Source organism: Callorhinus ursinus, unplaced genomic scaffold (genome assembly GCF_003265705.2).
Source record: "Callorhinus ursinus isolate GAN/ISIS: 27379988/994484 unplaced genomic scaffold, GSC_fseal_2.0 scaffold63, whole genome shotgun sequence".
Lineage (NCBI taxonomy): Eukaryota > Metazoa > Chordata > Mammalia > Carnivora > Otariidae > Callorhinus > Callorhinus ursinus.
In genome coordinates, this window is record NW_027397125.1 from 2,945,775 (window position 1) to 2,960,405 (window position 14,631).

The following is a 14,631-nucleotide window of genomic DNA, read 5'->3' on the forward strand; positions in this document are numbered from 1 at the left end:
GAATAAGTTCATTCATAATCCCACCTCTGTAAAACATAATCGTTTTTCCTTTTTGGTTTTATTTTGTTTTCCCTTTCATTCTTGGGCTATTATAGCTGTAGGCATTTTTAAATGGTTGTATTCACAGGGCACAAATAATTTCATGTCTCCCTTTTATGTGGTGGTACGTAGTCTTCATAATTATTCATATTAATCCTCATCCTCTTTTTATAGGGGGGCAAAACTGAGCCTTGGAACCTTGATGATTTCTGTCTTTGACAAATTAAAGGCTCATGGCCATTTGTCAGAAAGGCAAGTCCTTGGACTAAAGCATCCAATAGCTAAACTTCATCCCCTGAACTAACCCAGCACTTCAGTCGAATGATTAAGTAGGTACATATTAGAGATGGAGGTTAAAGAACCTAAAGAAAAACTCATCCCGTGTCTTCTACTCTCAAGACTTCACTACACACTGCACTTTTGACTTCAGAAGTGTGGGGTTTCCACACATCAAGCAGTTCTGCAACATGGGCTGGGTGTTCTACCATTTAACTCAATTCTGACACTATCCTACCTGGAGATGCTTCAGATCCCACAGGCTACGGGCTCAGTCTCACAAGAGTGCCCCCCCCTTCAAAGGCCAATCACACGTCCAGCTTGCCATTTAGGTTTCTGAGTGACCAGCTATAAATTGGAGGTCCCCAAACTCCCTCCTCAGGTTCAGTCAGTTTTCTAGAGGGGCTCACAGAACTCAGGAAAATAGTGGACTTACCAGATTCCTGGGTTAGTAGTAGTAGTAGTAGTAGTAGTAGTAGTAGTAGTAGTAGTAGTATAACAGCCAGATGGAAGAGATGCATGAAGCCAGGTGTGGGGAAAGGGGGGTGTAGCTTCCATGCCCTCTCTGGGCACGCCATCCTCCCAGCACCTCCATGTGTTCACCAGTCCAGAAGCTCTCCAGATCTTTCTTTTGTGGGTATTTATTTATGGAGGCTTCATTACAACAGGCATGATAGATTAAATCCTTGGCCTTTGGGGATTCATTCAACCTCCAGATCCTCCTCCCTCTCTGGACAATGGGATTTGAGGCAGAAAGTTCCAACCCTCGCATCCTCATTTGGTCCCCTGGCGATCACCCCCATCATCATGCTAGCCAAAAGTTCCCTCATTAACATACACTGGTGGGTTGAAAGGGACTTGTTATGAATAACGAGACACTTCTATCTCTTCTCTCTTGGGAAATTTCAAGGGTTTTTGGAACTCTGTGCCAGAAACTGGGCAAGACTAAAATACGTATTTCTTATAAATCACCATATCACAGGGGGTAAGGGAGCAGTCCGTGGCCAAGGTAGGGAGAAGGTGTGAGACAAGCCACGCTCATGATCTTGGACAACATTGGCCTCATTAGCTTGTTAATTGAGCTAAGCAGCCTGAGAAAATAATGAAAACAAGAAACAAAAACTACAAACTGTTTCAAGCTTTAGACTGTGAACAGAGTTTTTAAAAGCGAAAAATAATAATACATAAGACCATGTTGACATCAAGATAAGGAGGGGTTCAGTTAAAATTCATTAAGACACAATGAGAAACTCTAGGCTTCTTGCGGGTAAAAGGAACTTTGCCAATGAATTATTCAAGAAGAAATGAGCTGAATGAGGGAATCCTGTCTTGGCTTGGCAACGGTTCCAACTTTCTCCCCAGGTAATGGTATAACAAAAAGTAACAAAGAAGCGGGTTTGTTACTTGAGTGCTTTGCATGTGGTACAAACCAATTTGGCATTAGTCTTCCCATTATAGTTCGAGTCTTTCATAAGTTTGAGTCTTTCTCCTTTCTCTACGGAGAAAAAAACATTAGGAATGCAATCTTCCATTTTAAAATCAGCAACAAACAGCTTCAAGAAAAGTTTGGAACCTATGTGAATTCCTTTTTCTATGCTTCTAAGCAAAAATTTTAAACCAGGGGCACCTGGGTGGCTCACTCATTAAGCTCATTAAGCGTCTGCCTTCAGCTCCAGTCGCATCCAGCTCCCTGCTGAGCGGGAGGCCTGCTTCTCCCTCTCCCCCTCCCCCTGCTTGTGTTCCCTCTCTCGCTGTGTCTCTCTCTGTCAAATAAATAAATAAAATCTTTTAAAAAAAATTTTAAACCCTAAGAATTAAACAGTTTTGAGCACTGTTTAGCTACCAAATGCAATGCTTATTCCACTTATATAAAGATCAATAAGGCCCTTTCCTTAAGGTGTAATAATCCAGTGGGATAGAAGTGCATCTACATAACTAATAACACACATGGGCATGCCACAAGGCATGCCACCTTCCCGCGAGCACAATACATCTTGAGCCTTTGTTCATGCTGTTTCTAGAATGGACTCCCTTTTCCTGTTCAGCTCTCCAGACTATACTCAGGCTTTAAGTCCTGAATCTCCATCAGCTTTTGCATGAAATGTTCACTGAGTATGCCTCCTTCTTTTCTTTCTTAGAATTTACTTTCCTTCACATTTCCTATATTTTTTTGGAGGTTTCACTGGACGAAACAGCACTTTGTTATAGACCATTTTATAAGAACGTGTATCATGGGGCACCTGGGTGGCTCAGTCGGTTAAGCGTCTGCCTTCAGCTCAGGTCATGATCTCGGGGTCCTGGGATTGAGCCCCACATCGGGCTTCTCCCTCTGCCTGCCACTCCCCCTGCTTGTGTGCACTCTCTCTCTCTGACAAATAAAATCTTAAAAAAAAAAAGAACATGTATCATTTTACATGTATTAGTTTTGTCTTTTTCAATGATGTATAAATTTCCAGAAGACCACACCTTTCCTCTGTATTCTGTTCTGTGACTTTTTATTTATTTATTTATTTATTTATTTATTTATTTATTTATTTATTTATTTATTATTTTTTAACCATCCCTGGACTAACTTAATACCAAATACTTGCTGCATGATTGGGTCTGTCATTCCCATTTGGCTACCTTTGCTCCTAAAATCCTAATTATTAAGTTTTCCCACAGATCAGCCAGGATTGATTCATTTCACAATTGTAACTTTTTTTGTCATGACTTAATCCCTTAAATTTCTAGCTCAGATGTGATCTTTCAAATGTAATGGCATCATTACATAACACTTAATACTTTCTATAAGGAACATGTGATTTTTACTTTGCTTTACATTAATATAATAGATATTGTGTCTATATTTATGCACCAGACATGTTTTGTTGCAAAATAAAAGGGTGCATTTGATTATAAGTAAAGGAGTCATAATTAGAAACCAGTTCCACTATTTCTTTACTTTTATGAATGCTTGTGCTTCAAAGCTCTTCTGTAGTGAATTCTGGGAATGGGTTTCTCATGTTGGCCTGTCCCTGGATGAGATGTCTCTTCCATTTTTCCTCCTCGGGTCTTCTTTGGCTCTGACTAGACCGGCAGTATTTCGTCTCCTAAAGACTCATTTATAGGATCCTAAGCAAATCGCTCCATTCAAGTGGACTTTCTCTGAGCCTGATTTTCTCATGTGAAAAAGATGATGTTCTTGCACAAGGTTGAGTTAATAATGTAAATGAGAGAAGCATTCTCTGGACTTTAAGGACCTGTGCAGATATCAGATATCATTACCATTGTCACCGTTGGTGTTATTATCCCCATCACTACCTTGAAATTTGCAAAGTTGTTTAAGAAGGGTGATATAACAGAAAGAACACTGGTAGATATTACTAGTGTTCACTGGTACCAGTTTCCTTCCACTTCCTGAGCGCTTGCAAGAATAGATTTTCCAGTCCTCTTTGCAGTTGGTAGAGCCATGTGACTCTTTCTCGTCAGTGGAGTGGGCGGAAGGGGTAAATGTATTTAATTGTCAGCACTTGATTCTTTCTCCTTCCTTCTCTTCATAGTTTCTTTTTTCTTTTCTTTTTTTATTTTAGAGAGCAAGAGTGAGCGAACGGGGGGGAGGGGCAGAGAGAGAATCCTCAAATAGACTCCGCACTGAGCACAGAGCCCAGTGCGGGCCTGGATCCCAGGACCCTGAGATCATGACCTGAGCTGAAACCAAGTGTTGGATGCTCAACTAACCGAGCCACCCAGGCGCCCCAAGAAAAAGAAGTTTCTATCAACTGGATCCCTAGGTAGTGGTGTGGAGCAGAATTCCCTGCCAACTCTGGGGGAATGGAAAATGAGTGAAAACATTTTAAAATTAAAAAAAATACTTAAGGAAACGAAATCCTAGAGGTAGCTATGGTCTAGCTACTTATATGCCCTTGAGTGACTGGACTAAAGTATACTATTTCTAAGGTCCCTTCAGCTCTGAGAACTCTTGACATTACAACAACACAAAGCAATCTCATGCGAGTAACAAAGAAATGTCACCTTTTGTTTAAGGCATAAAATGAAATTTCAGTTTTATTAAACCAGCTCAGAAAATGAATTCAGCTAGAGTAACTTTTAGAATTGAAACACTGTTTTATGCACACACCTGCCTTTTAAAGAGAGTGTGTTAAACATAGTTGTATTAAACCTAATCAATGATTCATGGTCATTATTATGAACCTTAGTTATTTTATAGTGATGTCCTCAGGGCCAGTGACAAGTGGAGCTCTATTTGCTCCTCACAATGACCTAAACCTCTCATGTTGTCCAAATTTTTGCTGTGGGTATTTTTAGACTTCCAGTGCCCTTGTACCAGCTGATAATGTAGTGATCATCTTTCGGTAGCCCATCTCCCCACTTTTACTGTCTGCAGAGATAGAAAGCAGAGGAATTGTACCTAATGGTAAGGATATATAGGGTCTAAGTAATAGGTTAAGAAGCTTTCTTAGGAGTAAAGCGATTAAGATTTAGGCACTTTGAACTTTGTAGCCTCTTTAGGCACACATATCTTTTGCTTAATTTCTTGTTCTCATGAATATCTCACAAAGGTAAATTTCTCTGATAACCGGCCTCCAGTAATAGAGGGGGTTAATGTGTTTGATTCTCTACAGCAAACCCAGCAACTCAGATTCATAATTAAGTTGCTAATATGTGCTTGACAGCTTGAGAGGTACTCTGTAGGCTATTGCAAAAACTAACATTATGGGAAGAACTGAAATAATTTGTTCCTCATGACAGTTCAGTGAGGCAATATAGCGTAATGATTAAGCATGTAAGTTCTGGAACAAGACTATCTGTGTTCAGAGCCTAGTTTCACCCCTGCAAACTGTGAACTTGGATGAGTAAATCACCCTCTTGATGTCTCCATTTTCTCATTTTTAAATTGTAGGTAATCAAATGATGTGTTAAGTGCCTAGAAAAAATTCCTGACACATAGTAAGCACTCAATAAATATTGATCTTGTAATGATTATTTTTCTCAGTCCTATAAATATATTTGCTATATTAGTCAGGGTTCTCCAGAGAAACAGAATCAATAAGAAAGATTTATTATGAAGGGTTGGTTCATGTGACTATGGAGGCTGAGAAATCTCACAACCTATTGTTTGCAGGCCGGAGGCCCAGGAAAACCAGTGGTGTGGTTCCAGCCCAAACCTGGAGGCCTGAGAACCAGGAGACCTTGGTCTAAGTCTCTAAGTCCAAAGGCCAGAGAACCAAGAGCATCAATGTCGGAGGGTAGGAGAAGATGTATGTCCCACCTCAAGCAGAAAGCAAAGTAGCCCTTCCTCCACCATTGTGTTCTATACAAGCCCTCAACAGATTGGGTGATGCCCACCCACACTGGTGAGGGGGATTTTCTTTACTCATTCTACTGATTCAAATGCTAATCTCTTCCAGAAACACCCACAGAGACATATCCAGAAATAATGTTTTACCAGCTATCTGGGCATCCTTTAGCCCAGTCAAGTGGACACATAAAACTAACCAACACATTCACTGTTATTGGTATTAAGAGCTGCAAAAAATATAAGGGTATCCTTTGATTAATTTATTAATTTTTCATTGGTCACTGTGTTAGCTGGAGTTCTCCAGAGAAACAAAACAAATAAGATGACTGTATATAATATATAGATAGATTTATTTTAAGGAATTAGTTTACATGATTATGGAGGCTGCCAAGTCTAAAATCTGCAGGGTGGGCAGGCAGGCTGGAGATTCAGGGAAGAGCTGATGGTGCAGTTCAAGTCCAAAGGCCACCGGCTGCAGAATTCCATTTTGCTCAAGAGAAGACAGTCTTTTGTTCTAGTCAGGCCTTCAACTGATTGGATGAGGCCCACCCATATTATGGAGGATAACATGCTTTAGTCAAAATCTACCTTTCACTGTTAATCTCATCCAAAAACACCACCACAGAAACATCTAGAATAATATTTGACCAAATATCTGGGCACTGTGGTCCAGCCAAGTTGACATATAAAATTAGCCATTATAGTCAAGTACAATTTTTCCTTACTGGGCCATTGTTTTCCATCGGTGGCTTGAACCTAGACCTAGAATGTCCTGATGGAAAATTATCCTTGCAAACCTTCCCTTCTCTTCACTTATGCATTGATCATGGGAGTTTCCTTCTTCATAAAGAATGAGGCAGCAGATCACCAGGTCTCTCTGGCCCAAACATCTTCTCCCACTACTGTGGGGTGCAGCATTTCCTGCAGCCATCAAACATTGGCAGCTTGAATTAATCTCTCCCCACCTAGAAATAGCAGCCAACAGTATTTTCTTGCCTAGCTCTCCAGTGCACCCCACTGAGGTGCATGATGCTTTAAGAATTGCTCTTTTAAGGAACTTCTTCAGAATTTCTCCATCAATGATTCATTTGACAAATATGTATTGAACACTTACTATGTGGGTGGCACTAGTCTGGGCTGGGGATACAAGGATGAATTAAACAGATACAGATCTTACATATCAAAATCAGTTACATTAAAGAAGCTTTTATTCTTTTTTGTGGCTTCCTAGAAAACTGACCTAATTTGATCACATGCAATTCTTTGCATTGGTGCTGTATCCTTCAAAGAAGTTTGATGAAGGTAAAGATTAGCTGTTTCCCCAACACCTTGCTCTCAGCTTATATTGAAAGCCAGTCTCCCACATTTATTTTTAAAAACACTCTTGTGCAAGCAGACCCCAAACAGCTTATGCAGCCTGTTTGTAGAGGTCCCCAGAGCCCCACCTTTCTGTCCTTTCAGGTGAACTACCAGCAAGCGTGAATGATTCCCTTGAAGCAGGTATGATAACATTCCAGAAGCAAGATCCTAGGTCTTGTTAGTAGGCATCAAGCAATTATAAAGTAAAGGCTGGATGGAGGACTGGCAGGGCATCAAGCTTGAAGCCCCATCACTCAGGGTTTAAGTTCCAGCCTCCATGAGACTCTTGCTGACTGTTCCTGCAAGGTGGGAGGATTTCTGAACTATTTTGGCTGACCTAGGTATCTTGGAGAGCTTTAAACTCACCAATTCGAGCCCACTTCTAACACCTACAGGACTAGTCAATAGGCCACCCCATTCACCAATAAAAACCTACTGCTAAAAACTTTGGTATATTAAGGAGCACAGTGGTGGCTTATTGGTCTAGAACAGTTAAGAGCAGAGCTTGGAGTAGTCCCTTCTGAAGCATGGACTTCCTGATTTGAGTAACAGTAGGTGCCCATTCCTGGACTATGCACTCCTTTTTTTTTTTTTTTTAAGATTTTATTTATTTGAGAGAGAGAGAGAGAGAGAGAGAGCATGAGCGGGGAGAGGGAGAAGCAGACTCCCTGCTGAGCAGGGAGCCTGATGTGGGGCTCGATCCCAGGACCCTGAGATCATGACCTGAGTGGAAGGCAGATGCTTAACTGACTGAGCCACCCAGGCGCTGCTTGACTGTGCACTCCTTATCAGGACGTTGGTATAGCAGAACCCATGTAAGACAGGTCCTTCTGAGTGGACACTGAAGCATTTCTAGGTAAATAATCAGGCATAACAATAACAAACCCGAATTTCACAATACCATATTCTCCTATGTCCAATATTTCCCATGAGTTCTCAGAATTGCTAAATTAGAATGTTTTGTACCATATTTCTGAGATAGAGTTTAAACTGAAGGACAATAAAGGGTATTAATGTTGTGATACCAGGAATACTAGTTGGAGAGCCAAGCTAACCGTCTAGGCAAAGCCTGACCTGGTGGTTCGTTTTGGGAAATGAGTCTAGTCCTCCTGTGGAAGGACTAAATACTGTATCTTATCAGTTCACTTGGGTCCAGATACAGGGGAATACTCACGCTAACCAAAACCACATGTTCGCTGTCTAGATTAAGTCTTTCTTGTGAATCCACATACCCGAAAATCTGAATTACCTTGTGGCCCTGGAAAAAGAACAGAGCACTACATGGTCCAATGTAGGTAATTTATGGTGGTCTGATGAATGTTCTATTCCTCATGAAAGTAAATCCCTCTGCGGTCTGATGCAATGGAGCCCCCAGAAAAGGTCTTTGGCTCATAAATTCTTATTATTTATTTCACTGATTCTAAGATCCACATCTTTATCATCTTTGGATGAAATCTGAGATTGCATGAGCTACGGTAATTGCTGTCTTATTACTCTCCTTCAGACCTCTACCTTTCCCAAACCACTCACTGCATGTTGCAATGTATGCGCTGCAGATTGGCTAGGTTATGCTCCAGGCATGCAGATCCACTATGGTCGGTTGACCAGACAGAGAGATTTCCCGAATTTCCCTCAGCAGCAGGGTCACAAATCTTCTCGCAGGTGGACTCACTTCTGCAGAAGGCTAAGCTCTACCATTTTCTTCACATTTTTATTCACCTCCCTTTTAAACATCTAGACTAGCTCCACATAGAAGATAACCTCTAACGCAGGGCTCAAGGACATTTGGCAGTAAGATCCAAATTCCACATCAAGACTGCTCCTGCCCAGACTCCCCTCGTGCTCCCCATCTTGGTTTTCAGCTTTAGCCACGTGACAAACTCTTACTGATGGATTTTTACAAGAGTGGATATGTCATGTCATTGCCACAAAATTTAAGACCTTAAAATGATCTAGTCTCAGGAGTTTTTCCATACAGGATTTAGTCGCATGATATTGTCCTGGCTAAAGACTTGCTATTTCCTTTCCCAACCCTTTATTTAAGAACTTTGGTTATGGATGAAGCACAACACGAAACAAGTTTACCTAACAGAGCCTGCACCACATAATCATAGATTACAGCTGGTGATAAAAGAAAAATAAGCACTTTACATATGATGACTCCAGAAAGAATTTAAATTACAAACCTAACCTGAAACCTCTTGGCTTTTATTAGACTATAGGACTGATACTATCCATCTGGAATATATAAATTACTATGTTCAGAGTCAGCACTTGACTCGTAATCAAATCCTCATGCTATTTAATCTGAGATGTTATCACTTTTAATAATTGGTAGGTGATCTTTTCAATATAAATACACATTATATTTATACCTATACCAAAGAGACATTTGAAAATTTAAAATCGTGCCGTAAATCCTGTTAACTTAAAAAGTAAAAATTATTTTAGCATATGAGACATTCAACTTTTAAGAAATGGAAGACTTTAAACGGTGTATTCCTCAGTTGTGGTTTAGAAAGGAGGAACACACTGGTTAGTATTTGTCTTGTGTCCTGCATGAGTTGTGTGCTTTTCTCGCTTTATAGATTACTGCCGAGCACCCTGAGAAAAGTTCATTATCCAGTTTTTACTGGTGAGAAAAAAGAGGCTCAGAGATGTTAAATAATTTGCCCAGTGTTCTAAAGCAACTAAATTTCAGGGAGTCTTTCTTCCTTTTTTCCTTCCTTCCTTCCTTCCTTCCTTCCTTCCTTCCTTCCTTCCTTCCTTCCTTCCTTTTTAATGTTTATTCCCAAGCTCATGAGCTTTCCACTAAAAACCATCAATTAATTCATCATGTGATACAAAGAGCCTGGATTCAGTATGACAGATGCTTTGACAGTGCCCAACCCAGTTGTTATAGGCAAGAATATGATCTGAAATGAACAATTTTATAAGGCAGAACACCTGAGAGGTAAGCATAGGTAACTGACAACAAGAGAAGTGTTATGTAGTTAATAGTTTCAAAAACAGTCATGCTCCTAACTTGGTCTCCCAGACACTGAAATCTGAAACTCTGTGATATGTTATAGCAAGGCTTCAAACAAAGAGGTTTTGTTCAGTTCATGTTTTTGTGGGAGGGTGTAACTATGCAGTCCCTATCAGTCAACAAATGCTGCACAGAGCTGACCAATGACTCATGAAGTCTATGGTGAGACCTCCCTCCTCAGTTTCAAAATACACACTTCGAACAGCATTAGTGAAAGAGCCAACAGCTTGTCACCGTGTTTTCACTACCTTGGCCTGGTCCTAACCAAATTAGGTTTTTAATTTTACCTTGGAATTTTCCTCTTTATTTAAAAATTTTTATATGTATTGTGGTAAAAAAAAAAGTCACTTAAGAAAAGATCATTTATTATAGATTTATACATTTCTCTCTTTTAAAACACTTTTTGATTATACGGCAAAATTTCCCTCAAGAGACTTAGAAGTTCGATTTTGAAAACAAAAATCTATGTAGAGTAAAAGTAACTCTTTTTCTTCTCTCTTCATCTTCTCAAAGGAAAACAGACCTTTACAGAAGATCATGTTGGCATTGGTTACATTTTTTTTGGGGGGGGGAGGCATTTGGGGCTTTCTATCTTTGTCTTTAAATACAAGAGTTTGTGTTAATGCTACAGTCATTTCCTTTTTGTATTCTGAGCTTCCAATATCAAACTAACTTCGTTTTCACATAATTATAAGAAAGAAAATCTTTTGTTTTCCTGTAGACCATATATTGAAAGGCAAATATGGTATACTTAGTTCTAAAACCAGCAAATGACATACTGATGATGTTAGAAAAGATACTCACCATTGTCAATACATGATACATAATTTGAACAACCGTTTCACGCGGCAGCTTCTCTCACTATTGTAGAAACCTAGTAAGAATAAATTCCACACTACCCTGTACAGCTTAAAATTTAACGCCTGAATTCTGACCTTCATATTAAATAGAAATGTAGGCTGTTGAATCTCTGCAAAGAATTTTTTTTTTTTTTTTTTGTCCATGAAATGCCTATGTCTGTGGTCAAGTGGCAGGTGCAGGCAATTCATCAGGCCGCCCGCTTCTTTCCTATTATGGCTTTGCCCCTGGAGCCAAGGCTCCTGAGGTCCTAAGCATGGTTGCTTATTGCAAGGGTGCACTATTCCTCCTCCCCAGGCTGCCCTGTAGCACAGGGCGGAAGGCCACGAAGGCGAGGGTCACCCCTGGCGTGGGGAGGGGTGTTCGTGTGAAAAGGAAGATGCTCTGAAATCCACGCGCCCCCCCGCCCCGACCCCCGAGGGCGCTGGCCTGGAGGGAGGCTGAGCGCAGAGGCTCGGGAGAAAAGAAGGCGAGGAGAGCTTGGGGGCGTGGAGGCACCTCGCAGGGGTATCGAGACGGGTCCCGCTTTCGTGGGGACATTTCAGCGGCGGCCTGGCCCGCGGGCGTCCGGGACAGAGCGCGCGGGGTGGGGCAGCCCCGAGGCAGGCGGGCAGGGGCAGGTCCGCCGCGCCCCCCGGCCCGCCACTTCCCGCGCTCCGCCCCCCAGGGGTCGCCATGGCAACGGACGCCGGGTTCTGGACTCCCAACTCCCCCGAGCCGGCAGCTGCGCGGAGGCGCCCGGCCCCAGGGGCCAGCCCCCGGCTCCGATGGAGAGCGAAGACGACACGTCCAAGACCGAGGAGTGCCGGAAGATCCTCGAGAACCTCGAGTCGACTATCGAACAATTCCGGTTCAGCCCCAGGTGACCCGCGCGAGCCGCCGCGCCCCGCGCAGCGCCACCTCCCCTTCCTTCGGGCCACGCGCCCCTTTCCCGCGCCTCCCGCCCGCGCTCCAGGCCCCAGGCCGGCTGATTTGATTTCTTAAGTGTATTCACATAAACTGAGAACACGGACTCTGGAGCCAGAGTGCCTGGGTTCAAATCCTTCGACCCTCTACAGGGCCCCTGAGTTGGGCGAGTTCCTTAAAAACTTCTGTCGCAGTTACCTCGTGGGGAAACCGCCGTGACGGCGGTGGACGGTGCTCCTTCGTAGCTGAGAGTGAACAGGAAAGGAGTGCATGTGCGTACTGTTTAGACGAGCGCCGTACATATATCCACAGAGTACCCTGGAGGTGTTTGCCAACGTCATTGTTAACCCTTGATCCTTTCTTTACATTTCCTCCCTTTCATCATCCTTTGCCCCCCTCTGCCCGTATTGTGTCTGTTCGGATAATATAGAGCTGAGGTGTGTGGGAAAATGTGTTTTTCCTTCCAAAAACCCTTTAAAATCAGTAAGTGGCCAGCACTGGGTTAGCTACTGTGCAAGCACTTAGAATTCCCTAAAGCAAGGGCTTCATGGTGCCTGGTAGGCTGGCTTGGAGAGGCAAGCCCGGCACACTGAGGCTCCAGAGTGAGAAAGGACCAGCACGGTACTTGCCGCATGGCGGGGACTGACCCAGTGAGACAATGCTGCCAGCTCAGCGTAAGTGGGTGCATTTGTGAAAATAGATCAGGGTAGACACAGGCCCTGGTTTATTGGTGGTTGTGGAAAGCACATATTGGCAATGGCCCATAATAACACCATGGGCACAGTGTCTAACCTGTTCTGCTTGTTTACTGATAGGAATGACTTCCTGCCTTGGATTCCTTGGCATTGCCTGGTGTGGAACTCTCCAGCAGAACACACTGGCTGCGCTCAGTGGACAGAATGACAGTGCCAGGTGCTCAGTTAATGCACGGTGCCTGAACAAAGGAACCACTGATGCCAATGTTAATTTCTCTCGCTCCCCCAACCCCCAGCGCTAAGGGGGCTGTGTTGGTGCTCTGGGAGGAATGGGAGAGGCTGGAGTACGGATGCAGTTCTGGATTTCGGGCAGAGTTTGGCACTGGGCAAGCAGCAATCTACAAACCGACTGAAGGCCCGCCTTTGTCAAGTTTACATTCTAGTCAGGAAACCAATGATAAGCAAGCAAACTATGTAATAAAGAAGTTAGTGGTACGTGCTAAGGAAGGAACAGCAGGGAGGGAGCAGAGGAACTGGTGTGTGGTCGAGGAAGGCTTCTCAGAGATGACGTTGGGGTGAAGACCTGTAGGCTTGATGGAGGAACCATTCAGATCTATCAGGGAACAAAGTGTTCCCCCGAAAGAACAGGAAGCAGGAAGGGGTGGGCCTGTGTGTCTCAGACTCAGCAAGTAGCCCTGTGTGGCTGGAGCAGAGGGAGAAGGGGAGAGCAGCGGAGAGGTCAGAGGTAAGGGGACATTGCCAGATAGTGGCACTGACTAGGTGTCCTACAGTTTAACTCAATTCTCTGCTACCTAGAGACAGTGTCAGATCACACAGGTGAAGGGTCCAGTCCCGCAAGACTGCCCCCTCCTCCTTCAGATGCCAATCGCAAATCCAGGTTTTTAGACCTGTGCTTCTCACCGTTCAGCCTGAAGTTAGAGGTTCCTATAACCCCTGCCATGGGTTCAATTAATTTGCTAGAGCCACTCATAGAACTCAGAAAACCAATTTACCTACGGGGTGACTGGTTTATTACAAAGAATATTGAAGGATACAAATGAATGGCCAGATAAAGAGATTCTTAGAGTGAGGTCTTGAAGGATCTGGAGCACAGAAGCTTCTGTCCCCATGGAATTTGGAGTGTGCCACCCTCCTGGCACCTGGATATGTTCTGCTTCACCCACCCAGAAGCTTGCTGAAACTTGTAGTGCAGAGGTTTTTTTTATGGAGGCTTCATTACATAGGCCAAATTGATGAAACCATTGGCTTTTGGTGATTGGGTCTACCTCCTGCCCCTCCAGAGGAGGATGTCGGAGTGGGACTGACAGGTCCCAGCCTCCATCCTTAGGGGCTTTCCAAAAGTGCCCCCATTAACATCGACTCAGATGTGGTTCAAAGGAGTTTGTTATGAATTACAAAAGACCCCCACAGTTCACCTTTTTTCCACACTGAGACTATCTCAGAAACTGAGGACAAAATACCAAATATAACAAAAGATGATCCCATTGCTCAAATCACTTAGGAAATTCCAAGGATCTTGGGAGTTTTGAGGCAGGAACTGTGGATGAAGACCAAAATATATATTTCTTATTATAAATCACACTGTCAAAATGGGAAGCCGTGAGGGGGGATTGGTGCAGAGGAATGATTTGGTATGATTAATCTTTCAACAGGATTACTCTGGCTGCTGTTTTGATAATAAATTATAATGGAGATAAGGACAGAAACAGGGAAACCAGCTAGGAGATGGGGGGAAATAATTTTTCCCCTACCCTTGTAGGTTCTTGGATGAGACCAACCCCATGATAAAAGACAGACTAATAGCGGAGGAACAAAACAGAAATTTAATAGCATGTATGCCTCTTGTATACATGGCAGATACCCAGGAAAACTGAGTAACTCCCCAAAATGGCCCAAGCCACCACCTTAAATACCATCACCTAAAGACAAAGGATGGGGATTGGATGGGGGGAGGGGAGTGAGTTATGGAAAGTTGCCAGGAAAAGCACAGTAAGCAAAAGTATGGCTGTTACACAGTTTGGTGCCTTCTTTATTGATAATATTCTCCTGTGATTTACTCATCCTTTTCTTCCTGGTATAGAGAGGGAGACACTTACAAAAGGAGATATCCTTTATAAATATAAATTTCTCCTGCAAAAGAGTAACTT

At 43.0% G+C, this 14,631-nt stretch overlaps 1 protein-coding gene across 6 annotated transcripts in view; it reads left to right on the forward strand.

Moving 5' to 3' along the window:
* The first annotated feature begins 11,587 nt into the window (after window positions 1-11,587).
* The window catches only part of CUNH10orf67 (chromosome unknown C10orf67 homolog), a 168,366-nt gene continuing 165,322 nt past the window's right edge, over window positions 11,588-14,631 (forward strand). For all 6 annotated transcript variants that reach the window (XR_012376056.1, XM_025891957.2, XM_073885543.1 and 3 more), the window contains exon 1: window positions 11,588-11,724. Coding sequence is in view for 5 of the 6 variants with exons in the window: in XM_025891957.2 (XP_025747742.2) it covers window positions 11,630-11,724 (95 nt within the window). In the remaining variant the exon portion in view is untranslated. The remainder of the gene's footprint in view (window positions 11,725-14,631) is intronic.